Source organism: Cucurbita pepo, chromosome LG20 (assembly GCF_002806865.2).
Source record: "Cucurbita pepo subsp. pepo cultivar mu-cu-16 chromosome LG20, ASM280686v2, whole genome shotgun sequence".
Classification (NCBI taxonomy): Eukaryota; Viridiplantae; Streptophyta; class Magnoliopsida; order Cucurbitales; family Cucurbitaceae; genus Cucurbita; species Cucurbita pepo.
The window spans coordinates 7,615,430-7,630,593 of record NC_036657.1 but is presented as its reverse complement, the minus strand read 5'-3'; the positions used below and the strand labels follow the sequence as shown (position 1 = coordinate 7,630,593).

Genomic DNA, 15,164 nt, shown 5'->3' with positions numbered 1-15,164 from the left:
TTTTTATTCGTAGGAGAACCCATGGAGTTTAGAAACTTTTTTGTTCTTAGTTGAGCATCATGTAATTCTGCCTCTCGTCTGTTGCTATTAGCATACTGTTGCTTCATAGGTTAAACTACCAGTCCCAGAACTCAATCTTATTAACTAAACAAAGTGTACACCTGGAATAAGATAAAATTCTACAGTACTCCCCACATTTCTTCTGAATCCATAGCCTTGTCCTAAAAAATTGTTTGGTTTCTTATTAACTAAACAAACCAAAAGACTGCATACATATCACTTTCTTCTTATACTGGAAGGACGGTCATACAACAACTGCTACAGTGAGAACTATGGAATGCACCCTAACAAATGATAACTAGCAGAATTCTAGGACATCTTCCCAGCCCCCATTTATTTTCCATAAAATAGCCTTCTATATCTTTTTAACCATAGTCACACATAACCATATTTAGATACATATTCTTTTTTCTTTTCCTTTTTGTCCTTTTTTTGTCTTTTGCTTCTCCTCCTCCTCTTCTTTTTCTCTCCAAAGTAAGTGGAGCCGGCTTCGTCTTCTTCTTCTTACAACTCCTTTGCTTTCACACAAAGTAGATAACAATTGAGATACATGGTACATTCCTTTTGCATCCTATCAAATAAGAAACAATCTCTTGGGGCTTTTTTTTCTTGAACCAGAGACAACTTTTCATCGAACAGATTAAAAGAGAGATTATTGCAATCTCTTGGACATTTTGAATTCTAGTTAGCTTGCACTCGCTAAAAAATTTACTGTGATGATAATTAAATTTATAAAAAAAAGATTAAATATGGGAGAAAGCATGTAGGGATTATTTGTGAGAGAAATTGTATGTATAGAGAGAGACTATGTTGTTATTAGTGTGAGAAAGTGTCCATATTGTGATGGGAGAAAGTTCAGCGGGAAATTGATGAGTTTGTTATGAGAAGTTAGTGAGAGAAAAGATGCGTGAAGAGAGATGAGTGAGAAAAAGTGGGAAGTGAGAAATTAACGAGAGAAAAATGTGTGTAGAGTGTAATCAAGGAAAAATGTGTGTAGTGTGTAATCGAGGAAAAAAGTGAATCATGGAGATTGTGTAAACTTAAAGGCACTTGATTAGAGCACCAGTGATTTGTTACTTCAAAAAGCAATTCTAAGTGTGCTCTTGGATTTTTTGATAGGTGCTTTCAAATTGTATTTAAAAAACAAACTTTCTAGGTAGGAATTACTTTTAACTCTTAAAGTTCTCTTGCCATGGTGAAAAGCACTCCCAAATGGACCCTTTCCCCATATTTTCCAGCATTTATATATTTCTAGGCTCTTCATATCCCAAGTTAGTTAGTTGGTTCCATCACAAAAAGTAGGAAATGTAACAAGTAATTTACTGTCGTTCCAGGCATCTTCCCAAGTATCTGCTTTCCATATCCTACTTTGATGTGAGAATGTTTTGAGATATTTCCGAAGCAACAAGAATGGTCTGAGATATAGCAACATTTCTCTTTTGGAGGTAGTAGCGAAGGTTTTTTCTTGGTGGAATAACTCATTATTTTGAGGTGTTTCTTTGAGAAATAGTCTCGTTTTACAGTGTGAAGTGTTTTTCTCAGTTTCCAAATATTTTTGGATGGTTTCCAGCATTCTTTGTATAATTCATGATGCCCTGGATAGAACTATTGGAAGTTAGTTTCTAGAAGAAATCTCAGTCGGAAATTTAGGAATTTAGTTCCTTGCTTTGCTGGAAGGGTTACCAAATTTTCTATTAGTATAAGAAGCAAGTATTTCAGGTGTCTTCTCGCTGCTTTCCTTAGTCACCTAGCTTATTAGCTTTCTCTTGTTATTAAGTCTTTGTGCAAGGTTTGCTGGAAATCTAGAATTCTGAAGAAGTTCAATGTGTTTATTTAGATCATGCTAAAGGTTTAACAACTCAAAAAATTTATTAACGCAAGTGCCTTTGCCTGCTTTACGAGCAGCTGTTCGAAGATCAAAGCCGCATCTTATTCTCATTGCTCGTTATTCTGGAAATCTGGCAACACTTGTGTAATTTTTTAGAGTTTCTGAGGTTTCTGACAGATATTCCAAATACTATATGCAAGCTCTGTTAGAGAAGTGAAGTTAAAGAGTTGATTAAGTGAATGCTATTAAAGCAATTATTTAAAAGTTTGGTTTGAAGGTAATCAAAGGATCTTCACAGACAAATCTCTTGAATGGTTTGAAGGATTTGATGTGGCTAAACATAAATCCTCATTTTAGTGTATTTTAGGGCTTGTTTGGTATCCAAATAAGATTCAGTTTCTTGTTTTTGGATTAATTGAATCACTGATTCAGTGACATTCTTTTTGGGTTACTTTCGAAAAACTATTTTTGGATTATTTGACTATGAAAATGAAAAGTTGAAGGTGTACTATAAGATTCTGAATCTGCGACCAAATACATTCATAATGAGTGAAAACATGGAATACAAACTCTATTTTCCATTGAATCCCTGGTTTCCAAATACCTGATTTAGATCACCAATTAAATAGTACACTTTCCTTCATTCTTTTCTTCCAGTTTGCTTTTTTGTTGTGTTTGGGCAAAAATATTCTATCATGTATATTTCTTTGTATGAGGGATTATTCTTTTTTTATCATTGCGGTAACTTATCAGAAATTTTTTTTCTTTGAATTATCTGACCCATTTTGATATAAGGTCTTCATTCCTTTTGTTCAAATGCACAATTCTTGCAGACCTCCATTTTCTATAGGCCTGATCACACGTGAATCTTTAACTGATAGCTCAGGCATGGGAAATTAGATGAGATAGGTTGGGANTTCCTTTTGTTCAAATGCACAATTCTTGCAGACCTCCATTTTCTATAGGCCTGATCACACGTGAATCTTTAACTAATAGCTCAGGCATGGGAAATTAGATGAGATAGGTTGGGAATATGCCAGAAAAGCTTTGCATAATATCAAGTTTAGACTTCTAGAAAAAGTATCTTTTTAACTCTCAAGCTTGCACATCTCTTTTCCTCCGTTGGTTTTCAGAAAGAAGTCCTTTGCTTGCCTTCCTCTATTTATCTATAGGCAGATTTTGGGTATCCTGAACATTTTGAGTAAGGTAAGATTTGCATGTTGGATGGAAACAATGTAACTCAAGCCAGTCTGAGCATTGCTCAGGTTAGAGATTTGAATTCCATTTCCAGATGTTAGAACTAAAAACAAAAAAAGAAAAAACAATTATAAACCTCTTCCAAAGTTTCTAATAACTAAACCTTCCCAACTGCCCTCATTGACTTATTCAAACAGTTTACCTAGGTAAAGGATCTATGGGACATGTACTTAACATACCACCCTTTCAAGAATGTAGAAGTCCTACTATATAAAAATCTCATCATGATTTTTTTTTGAAATCTGTTGAAAGAAAGAAATTAAAGAATATTCACGAAAAAGACACAGAATTACATAATACTCTTCAACAATGTTGTTTACAGAGCTATATCTTGGTGTAAAATGTTTAATATTTTACTTTGTATAGTTATACCTCCCTCATTGTAAATTGTGACATCTCTTTTGTAAATTTTAATCATCAATAAAATTCTCTTATAAAAATAAAATAAAATCAGTCTACCCTAGCATATCACCCACAAGAAGTGGAATGAGAGTGGGACCCTGCCTGCCATGCATTTATTTGCATCCTTGGTTTTTTAAATTATTTAACGGCTTAACTAGCTTCTCCTCTAACACCCTCGAAAGGCCTATCTCCATTGCAAACATAGTTTCTGAAGATCTAATATAGCTTATTGGCCTAACAACTGTAAACAGGCATCAATGATGGACGAGATTGACATTGAGCATATCTAGTATGTATGGATGTTATGCCTACTTACATTGGCATTGGAACCATAATGAGTAAAATTGAACCATATTTAGTAAAATTGAAATCATAATGTTTTGTTGGCTTTTGTAGAGGCCCCAAGATGGAAGTTTAGTTCGATAACGAGTGAGTTGCAGTGTTCTTATTTCTGTTGTCTGAATTAGTTAATTTTTTATTTTTATTTTCTTTTTTATTTTTAGCTGTCTAGTATATATTGCAGAAAATATTACAGAAACGTTATGTGGGCTTTAGCATCTAGGAGCTTTTTCTTTTAGGAGGATATCATAAGAATGTTAAAGAGGTGCCCTCAGTGCGCGTTTTTTAACAGTGGAGGAATGTTAATGATCTTTTTTAAATAAAAAATTTCATCTGTGGAACTTCGTTTTTGGACACCCTTACACCATGATAATATTAGCAATGTTTCTTCTCCGTAGGGAAGTTCTTATTTCTTTACTTTCTTAAATATTTATGAGCCTTTTTCATCATCATGATTCAGCTTGCTGATTGCAGCTCCGAGTGAATCTACAATTGATATTTTGTTTGAGCCTTAAATCGTTACATTTTTATTATATTTCCTGAGCTTCATGCTATTTATTTCCTTGGCTTTAGCAAACTTCTTTTGTGTGAGGGGTCTGAGTTTCTTGGTGATTGGTTTAGCTCGGTTTCTGGGCAAAATCAAAGCCAAACCTTTTATTTATTTGAGGAAATGAAAAACTGAGCCAAACCACCCCCCTGTTATAACCGTGCCAATCAAACTGCATATATCGTCAATTCGATTAGCAGTTTGTCACCCAATGAATGGGGCGCTTAGGGAGAAGGGGCAGATTTGAAAACTGGTTGGGTTTAAAGAGTAAAGAAAGAAGGAGATGGTAATGCCCTCTGCCACCGTGAGGGACTGGTCACTGATGTTCTACATCGTTATGCTTACAAGTTATTTTTTGATATTTTGAAATTAGGTTATTTATTGGATAAAATTTTTCGTAATGTATTGTAGTCCTAGTTTTATTGGAAAGGAAGATATAAGAACTGTCAAGGTATTTAAAAAAATAAATAAATAAATAAAAATTGGTCGTATTAAAGTTTTGTATTTCTAATGATACTTTTACCTAATTAATTATTGAACATCAATATATTATTTAGACTAATAAAAATTAACTAACGCAATTAGGTTAATATTTTATATTATCTTAAAATATTGTTTTATACTTGTTTATAGTGCGTAGCAATTATTAAATACAAATATTAATTAAAAGACAAACATTAATTATTTCAAATATTTAATAAATATATCCATGAATGAATGTAGGAATGTAAATGCTTATCATGATGAGCCCCAGATGATAATTTTGTTGACATTTCTGTCCCATGAGTTCACACTTTTGTTGTCGTGTTTTCTGATTCAATTATATTTTTTTAACTATTTGGGAAATAATTTTTAAAATTGAGTCCCAAAATTTAATTAATGTATAAAAATAAATAAATAGAGGGTGGGATTTGAACTAAGCTAGGCCTAAAACACCTGTAACGGGCGTAGGTGAGAATGAGGAAAATTCTTCTCCCAATTTTTTGCGGGAAATTCTCACTCCCAAAAATACAAATCAGATAGTCTTGGTAAGTTTGAATGCTGAAGAAAGTTGTTGAATTTCTTCCTTTTTCGTTACTTTTTATTAATTGCATTTCCAACGAACAACTTAGGCCCAATGCGTCGATCGTAATCCTGTACAGACCCCATTAACTGTCAGCTTAGTTGTTCAATGTGAAACCTCCCGTGGGTCCCTCTCTGATTCTTCTGCAATTTTTCTTCTTACTTATTGATTAATCTTTCACACTCACCATTGAGTTCATCGTGTGCTTGCTTTTCGCTTCTTCTTCCTTCATTCCCACTCCACTTATAAGCTTCGCGTGTGTTCTATCCATCTTCATCATTCTGCAAGGAACACTCCCAGTTTCATCGATTTGATTCTTCGTGGGATTTGAGAACTTTCTTCTTCATCCGATTAGCTTGAGGTACTGTAATTACTGCTCTCATTCGATCTTAGTTTCTAGGTTTGATTTGGAGTTTTGTTGCGATTTCTTGTTTCTCATTGAATCTAAGTTCGGTATGCCGATCCATTGCCGATTGGAGTGGATAGGGGCTTCTTCAATGATAAGCTCTGGAGTAATGGCGTTGAAGAGACTTGGTGAAGTTTGAAATGGTGTGATTGTTCGTTTTAGGTTTTGAATGTGTGGGTTTGTTGCAAATACTATTGTTGTTTTAGATCAGAAATGGTACCCATTTCTTGATTTCATGTTTTATTTTGAGGTGTTCGCTTATGTCTTTGTGATATTGTGAGATCCCTCGTACCATTTCTTATATGGTCGTGGAACCCTCTCCCTGATAGACGCATTTTAGAAATTGTGAGGCTAACGACGATACATAACGGGCCAAACTGGACAATATCTGTTAGCAGTAGGCTTAGGCTGTTACAAATGGTATTAGAGCCAGGCACCGAGTGGTGTACCAGCGAGGACGCTGGCTCCTAAGGGAGGTGGATTGTGAGATCCACATCGGTTGGAGAGAGGAACAAAGCATTTCTTACAAGGGTGTGTAAATCTCTCACTAATAGATGTGTTTTAAAAACCGTGAGGTTGACGACGATATGTAGCGGGCCAAAGCAGACAATATCTGTTAGCGGTGGGTTTGGACTATTATAAAATGGCATTAGAGCCAGACACTGAGTGGTATACCAGCGAGGACGCTAGCCCTCCAAGGGGGTGGATTTTGAGATCCCACATCGATTGGAGAGGGGAACAAAGCATTTCTTATAAGGGTGTGGAAACCTCTCCCTAATAGACATGTTTAAAAACCGTGAGGCTAACGACGATACGTAGTGGGCCAAAGCAGGCAATATCTGTTAGCGATGGGTTTAGGCTGTTACAAATGGCATTAGAGCCCGACCCTGAGTGGTGTACCAGCGAGGACGCTGGACCCCAAGGGGGGTGGATTGTGAGATCCCACATCTATTGGAGAGGGGAACGAAGCATTTCTTATAAGGGTGTGGAAACCTTTCCCTAATAGATGCGTTTTAAAAACCGTGAGGCTGAAAACGATACGTAATGGGCCAAAACGTACAATACCTGTTAGCGGTGGGGTTGTTCTGTTACAGTTATGGTCTATATTGTATACACTTTCCATGGCTGCTTGATGGCTCTTTAAGAGGTAAAGAGTTGTAAACGTACAAGGAAATGTGCATAGTACTTTAATACGTTAAGGAATGAACATAGCAGACAAACATTTCAACCGCATGCATATATGTGCTTTATATTGTTTGCCTTTCTCTTTCTGCCACTTTATATTTCTCTTCAAAAGTTTTGTTTTTTTCATTAGTTGAAGGTGGCTTATTGTGGCTGAGATTTTGAGTTATGTTTATGAAATGACCTGTAATATACATGTTGTGAAGGATGATCAAAATAACGGATTAAGGGCAGATCGATCGATTTGGTAGAGTTCGATGGGGCTATCTTCTCTGTTCGATCGTACCGTTCGAAGATCATTGGGATCTATCTGGTTGTGTGTTTATATGTTAGTGATTCTACAAAGTAATAGAAGAGTGCTATCAGAATCCAAGTATCTAATTGGTCTTGGAAGCCATGACATCACTGGACCAGCAGCAGATGTCAACATGATGGGATATGCAAACACGGAACAAATAGCATCTGGAGTTCACTTTAGATTACGAGCTCGTGCATTCATCGTTGCGGAGCCTCAAGGAAAGCGGGTCGTTTTTGTAAATCTTGATGCTTGTATGGCCTCACAGATTGTGACAATTAAGGTGCTTGAGAGACTGAAGGCAAGGTAGTGTTTCTTCCCCTTCATCGTGCTGCCGAACACGTTTCTTGAGTTCTAAGTTCTAACTCCGTTTGTACGTTGTTACCGAGCGTTTTTCGTTAGGATGCATAAGTTTCTATGTAGGCAAAAGGTTTTGACAAAAGGGGAGCCAAATTATCTAAAAAATGTAAACCTTGAAGAATTTTGACTAAACTATTCATCCTAATGTTTGTAGGTTTGGGGACTTATACACTGAAGAGAATGTTGCTATTAGTGGAATCCATACTCATGCTGGCCCAGGTGGGTATCTCCAGTATGTTGTGTACATTGTGACATCTCTTGGATTCGTGCGCCAGTCGTTCGACGTCCTTGTGGACGGTATCGAGAAGAGCATCATACAAGCTCACGAAAATCTCTTGCCAGGATCAATCTTAGTAAACAAATTGTTTTTTTCATTAGTTGAAGGTGGCTTATTGTGGCTGAGATTTTGAGTTATGTTTATGAAATGACCTGTAATATACATGTTGTGAAGGATGATCAAAATAACGGATTAAGGGCAGATCGATCGATTTGGTAGAGTTCGATGGGGCTATCTTCTCTGTTCGATCGTACCGTTCGAAGATCATTGGGATCTATCTGGTTGTGTGTTTATATGTTAGTGATTCTACAAAGTAATAGAAGAGTGCTATCAGAATCCAAGTATCTAATTGGTCTTGGAAGCCATGACATCACTGGACCAGCAGCAGATGTCAACATGATGGGATATGCAAACACGGAACAAATAGCATCTGGAGTTCACTTTAGATTACGAGCTCGTGCATTCATCGTTGCGGAGCCTCAAGGAAAGCGGGTCGTTTTTGTAAATCTTGATGCTTGTATGGCCTCACAGATTGTGACAATTAAGGTGCTTGAGAGACTGAAGGCAAGGTAGTGTTTCTTCCCCTTCATCGTGCTGCCGAACACGTTTCTTGAGTTCTAAGTTCTAACTCCGTTTGTACGTTGTTACCGAGCGTTTTTCGTTAGGATGCATAAGTTTCTATGTAGGCAAAAGGTTTTGACAAAAGGGGAGCCAAATTATCTAAAAAATGTAAACCTTGAAGAATTTTGACTAAACTATTCATCCTAATGTTTGTAGGTTTGGGGACTTATACACTGAAGAGAATGTTGCTATTAGTGGAATCCATACTCATGCTGGCCCAGGTGGGTATCTCCAGTATGTTGTGTACATTGTGACATCTCTTGGATTCGTGCGCCAGTCGTTCGACGTCCTTGTGGACGGTATCGAGAAGAGCATCATACAAGCTCACGAAAATCTCTTGCCAGGATCAATCTTAGTAAACAAGGGTAAGCTCATCACTTTCTTTTGGTGCATAAAATTTACCGCTAACAGTTATTGTTCTATTTAGGCTTTCCCTTTCGAACTTCCCTTCAAGATTTTTAAAACGCATCTGCTAGGGAGAAGTTTACATACCCTTATAAAGAATGCTTCATTCTCTTCCCCAACCGATGTGGGATCTCAAAATCCACCCCTTTTGGAGTCCAGTGTCCTCGTTGACACACCGCCTAGTATGCACCCCCTTCGGGGTTCAGCCTTCTCTCTGTCACATTGCTAGTGTCTGGCTCTAATACTATTTGTAACAGCCCAAGTCCACCGTTAATAGATATTGTTTTCTTTGGACTTTCCCTTTTGGGCTTTCCCTCAATATTTTTAAAACACCGTTAATAGAATGTTTCGTTCTCCTCCCCAACTGACGTGGGATCTCACACTAATGCGTGCAATAAAGTATTCAAACGCTAGTTAATTTCCTGCTAAAGATAGATTCTATATCTCTTTGTGATCCTAAAAGAATTTGCATTTTGAATAAAAAGGTTTATTTAGTTTATAACTCATCACTTGTATGATCACAACCTTTTGGAATACTTAGAAACTTGTTATTTAAATCTTTAACCTTTTGGAATGGGATTAATATTCTTACAGGAGAACTCATTGATGCTGGCGTGAACCGCAGCCCGAGTGCTTACCTAAATAATCCTGCCTCGGAGCGTGGCAGATACGAATATGATGTTGACAAAGAGATGACACTTTTGAAGTTCATAGATGATCAATGGGGTCCTGTGGGTAGCTTCAATTGGTTTGCGACTCATGGAACGTCTATGAGTCGTACGAACTCGCTAATTAGTGGCGATAACAAGGGCGCTGCTGCAAGATTTATGGAAGATTGGTTTGTGCAGAAGGGTATTGGAACCTTGCAAACTGGTAAATCTGAAGCTGATAGTATTCCACGCAGAGTCTCAAACATTATTCCTGAAGCATATAAAGATGGTAAGTTGCTAAACTCTCGAAGATTGATTCTTGAACTTTAACGAGTTTCGTTTATAAACTCTTGAAATTGTATTTAGTAGGTTACTTTAAAAGTTTCTAATGAGTCTTTGAAACTTCAATTTTATCTAATAAGGTACCTACACTTTCAATAGATTTTTGACTTATTCCCACCTCGATTGGAGGGAGGAACGAGTGCCAACGAGGATGCTGGTCTCGAAGGGAGGTGGATTGTGAGATCCCACATCGGTTGGAGAGGGGAACGAAACATTTTTTATAAAAGTGTGGAAGCCTCTCCCTAGACGCTAGACCTCGAAAGAGGCGGATTGTGAGATCCCACATTGGTTGTAGAGGGGGACGAAACATTGTTTATAAGGGTGTGGAAACCTCTCCCTAGCAGACGCGTTTTAAAAACCTTGAGGGGAAAGCCCGGAAGATAAAGTACAAAGAAGACAATATCTGTTAGCGGTGGGCTTAGACTGTTACATTATGAGACACTTTTTAAAATTGAAGGATCTATTGGATACAAAGCTGCATAGACGTGTTGGACAGTTTTTATATTTTAGAGACCTATTAGACATAACTCGTAAGTTTAGAGACCTGTTAGTTTGTTTATAAACTCCACGAGTTTATTAGACATAACCTTCAAAGTTTAAGGACCAAACTTGTAGATTTACCGATTTTATTCCGTTTTCAGAGCAGGAGTTGTTGGAACGTGCTGCCTCTTTTCAGTCACGACCTGGTAGACCAGCAACCAGGATTCTAAGCGTTTCAAGGCGTGTTAGAAATGTTCTAAGGCAGGCAGATAGGCCTCAGTTTGTATCTGCCTTTTGTCAATCAAACTGTGGTGATGTTAGCCCAAATACTCTTGGGGCATTCTGCATAGACACTGGACTGCCATGTGACTTTAATCACAGTACGTGCGGTGGAAAGAACGANACTTTAATCACAGTACGTGCGGTGGAAAGAACGAGTTATGTTATGGACGTGGACCGGGGTACATTTCTCTCTACCATCGAACATTTATTTTCCCTTTTCATGATTCATTTGTGAACCAAGTTGTTAAGAATCACGACTCTCCACAATGGTATGATATTTGTCCACTTTGAGCATAAGCTCTCGTGGCTTTACTTTAGGCTTCCCAAAAGGCCTCGTTCCAATGGAGATGTATTTCTTACCTATAAACTTATGACCATTCCCTAAATTAGCCAATGTGGGATTCCCTCCCAACAATCCTCAACCGTTGTCATGTACTTTAACTTGCAGCTACCCTGATGAGTTCGAAAGTACACGTATTATCGGTGAGAGGCAATTCAGAAAAGCCGTGGATTTGTTCAGTAAAGCGTCGGAACAGCTCAAGGGAACGGTGGATTATCGTCACTCTTACGTAGACTTTTCCCAGCTCGAAGTGTCTGTTACTAAACCGGGAGGAGCTACCGAGGTCGTAAAAACTTGTCCTGCAGCTATGGGGTTTGCATTTGCAGCTGGGACAACTGATGGACCTGGAGCATTTGATTTTAAGCAAGGAGATGACAAGGTTTCTATGATTTATTCATATATTTTGGAAAGCAGTTCTTCACACAAATATCCTGATATTTCATTTTTTTTTGCCTTTTCTAATCATTCGAGGGCAATGCTTTTTGGAAGTTGGTACGGAATTTACTTAAAACACCAGGCAGCAAACAAATTGCTTGTCAAAGTCCCAAGCCCATTCTGCTTGACACTGGCGAAATGANTTTTTTTTTTTTTTTTTTTTTTTTTTTTTTTTTTTTTTTTTTTTTTTTTTTTTTTAGGAATAACGACTCTTCACAATGGTAGGATATTGTCCACTTTTAGCATGAGCTCTCGTCGCTTTCTTTGCTTTGGGCTTACCCAAAAGGCCTCGTACCAATGAAGATGTATTCATTACTTATAAACCCATGATTAACTCCTTAATTAGCCGATGTGGGACTCCTCTCCCAACAATCCTCCCCTCAAATAAAGTACACTATAGAGCCTCCTCTGAGGCTTATGGAGCCCTCGAACAACCTTCCCATAATCGAGACTCGACTCCTTCTTTAGAGCCTTTAAACAAAATACACCCTTTGTTCGACACTTGAGTCACTTTTGACTACATCTTTGAGCTCACAACTTTTTTGTTCGATATTTGAGGATTCTATTGACATGGCTAAGTTAAGGGTATGACTCTGATACTATGTTAGGAACTACGGACCCCAGAGTGGTATGATATGTCCACTTTGAGCATAAGCTCTCGTGGCTTTGCTTTTGGTTTCACCAAAAGGTCTCATGCCAATGGAAATGTATTCTTTACTTATAAACCCATGATGAATCCCTTAATTAGCCGATGTCGGACTCCTCTAGAGTCTCCCAATAATCCTCAACAAACACTAACCCTGCATATTACAATTTTCTTGTAATGGACCCTTACATTTTACTTACAATTTTCTTTCTCAAATAACTTTTCAGCCCTCAATACTTCCAATTCAAATTCTCCGCATTGGGCAGCTTGTCATTCTTGGTGTACCTGGAGGTATAGTAACAATTACTCATCTTTAAGTTCACTTCATTTTATAATGAAAAGACTAATCCACTTAGTGTAATTTAGTGGGCACTGACTCTTAAGTCTTAGACGTAACCATGATTACTAGGCCCATTTAGCCTTTGATCTGACCTCAGTTGGAGACAGGTGGGGCTTCGATATAAGAAACTCAGTGGGAAGTTATCATTTAAACCTCTTATTATAATTCGTTTTAAGAAATGCTTAATGACAAATCATGCTAGATTTTACTTCTACACTGTTAATAGTGTCTTTAAATGTCTTTTATTTAAATGCTTCTTTATCTAGGTGATTAGTAAATATTGTCTTTTTAGACTTTTCCTTGAAGTTTTTAAAACGGTCTTCTAAAAAGAGGTTTCCATACCCTTATAAAGAATGCTTCGTTCCCCTTTCCAATCGATGTAGGATTTCACAATTCACCCCATTCGAGGTCGAGCGTCGTCCTTGGCACTCGTTCCCCTCTCCAATCAACGTGGGATCTCACAATTCGCCCTCCATCGGGGCCCAGTGTCCTCGCTAACACACCATAAGGTGTTTGGCTCTGATACCATTTGTAACACCGAAGGGGGGTGGATTGTGAGATCCCATATTGGTTGGAGAGGGAATGTAACATTCTTTATAAGGGCGTGGAAACCTCTCCCTAGAAGACGTTTTAAAAACCTTAAGGAGAAGCCTTAAAGGAAAAGCCCAAAGAGAACAATATCTGCTAGCGGTGGGCTTGAGCTACACTCTCGGTATTTAACTATTTTTACTTAACTTCTTAAAAATGTTTAATAGAATTCACAACAATGGCTGGGAGACGGCTTCGGGATGCTGTAAAAACGGTGTTAACTACTGGAGGCAAGAGAGAGTTCAATGGTAATGTTCATGTTGTCATAGCTGGCCTGACTAATACCTATTCTCAGTACGTCACCACCTTTGAAGAATATGAGATGCAAAGATACGAGGTTAGCATCTATACTAATGTTTTATTTTTCGTCTCTAAACTTTTAAAAGTAATAATTTTTTCGTTCTTCCCGACTATCTCATAGGATACCAACTATAGCTATGTATATGACTTTAATGGATGTCCATCTCGACATGTTAAAATACATATTCAAGAATTACAATGTAACGGCCCAAGCCCAGCGCTAACCGATGTTGTCCTCTTTGAGCTTTCCCTTCCGGACTTCCCCTCAAAGTTTTAAAACGTGTCTGCTAGGGAGAGGCTTTCACACCTTTATAAAGAAGATTTTTTCACTATAAAGAATGTTTCGTTCCCCTCTCCAACCGATGTGGGATCTCACAATCTACCCCTCTTCGGGGCGTAGCGTCCTCACTGGCACACCGGTGTCTGGCTTTGATACCATTTGTAACGGCTCAAGCCCACTCCTAATAAATATTGTCCTTTTTAGGTTTTTCCTTACGAATCTTCCCTTAATATTTTAAAATGCATCTTCTAGAGATTTCCGCACCTTTTTTTTTTTTAACTTTTTGGAGTTAAATGCACTAAAATAAGATCTTGATTGGTTGTCAGGGTGCCTCCACATTATACGGTCCACATACATTGGATGCCTACATACAAGAGTTCAGGAAGCTTGCTCAATCCCTCATTGATGGCAGGCCTGTTGAGCCAGGGCCACAGCCCCCTGATCTCCTTGCTAAGCAAATAAGCCTGCTCACACCGGTTGTCATGGATGCGACCCCGTTTGGAGTGAGTTTCGGGGACGTGAAATCCGATGTTCCCCTTAACTCCATCTTCAAGAGAGGTGACCTGGTGACAGTAACCTTCTGGTCGGGATGCCCTCGAAACGATCTGATGACCGAAGGTACATTTGCTCTTGTTGAAATCCTCCAAAAGAAGGATACTTGGGTTCCAAGTTACGACGACGACGACTTCTGCTTACGCTTTAAGTGGTCGAGACCTTCTCGACTTAGTCCTCAAAGTCTCGCAACCATAGAATGGCGAATACCGCAGACCGCAGTGTCGGGTGTGTACAGAATCAGGCATTTTGGGGCAGCCAAAAATCTCTTAAGATCGATTCGACATTTCACGGGATCGTCGAGTGCATTTGTTGTAGCATGAGAGTTTATGAATAATATGTATGCTGGTAGGGAGGGATGTTGATTATCTGTTGCCTAAATTATTCAAGAGTAAAAGTTTATTTGCTAGAACTTTGAATCACAGGGTTATTTGGAAGTTAGATTTTAAAAGCTGTTATAAATTTTTATAAGACTAGAAATTAAATATGATTGGTTATTCATTTTTCAAAAAATATTTTATTTTTAAAACATTAATTAAGGATAATACTCTTAAATTTTGATATTTATTTAAAAAATATCCATAAATTTTCAATATTTTCAAATAATATCTTTGAAGTTAATAAATAAATAAATAAATAAATATATATATATATAAAACACCCTTAAATGTTAAAAAGTTTCATGAGCATTCAATTTCTTTAAAAAATTCAAATTTCAAAAATATTTTTGAAGTTTTTTTTTTTTTTTTTAATTTAGGGTACTAATAAAATTTTAGAAAACTTAAAAGGTATTTTTTTAAACCCTTAAAATTAAAGGTATTTTAAAACTAAATATTAACCATTTTTAATAAATTCACGAAATATTAACATTTTTTTAGACCCAAAAT

General features: G+C 37.4%; 1 protein-coding gene across 1 annotated transcript; it reads left to right on the top strand.

Annotated features, from left to right (window-relative positions):
• The first annotated feature begins 5,687 nt into the window (after positions 1–5,687).
• Positions 5,688–14,714, top strand: LOC111782910 (neutral ceramidase 2-like). The gene is made up of 11 exons (XM_023663752.1): positions 5,688–5,857; positions 7,291–7,685; positions 8,794–9,002; positions 9,637–9,981; positions 10,676–10,882; positions 10,918–10,975; positions 11,245–11,515; positions 11,608–11,714; positions 12,426–12,508; positions 13,313–13,482; positions 14,052–14,714. The coding sequence occupies exons 2-11, from the start codon at positions 7,342–7,344 to the stop codon at positions 14,598–14,600; spliced, it is 2,343 nt and encodes a 780-aa protein (XP_023519520.1). The 5' UTR covers positions 5,688–5,857; positions 7,291–7,341; the 3' UTR covers positions 14,601–14,714.
• The last annotated feature ends 450 nt before the right edge of the window (positions 14,715–15,164 follow it).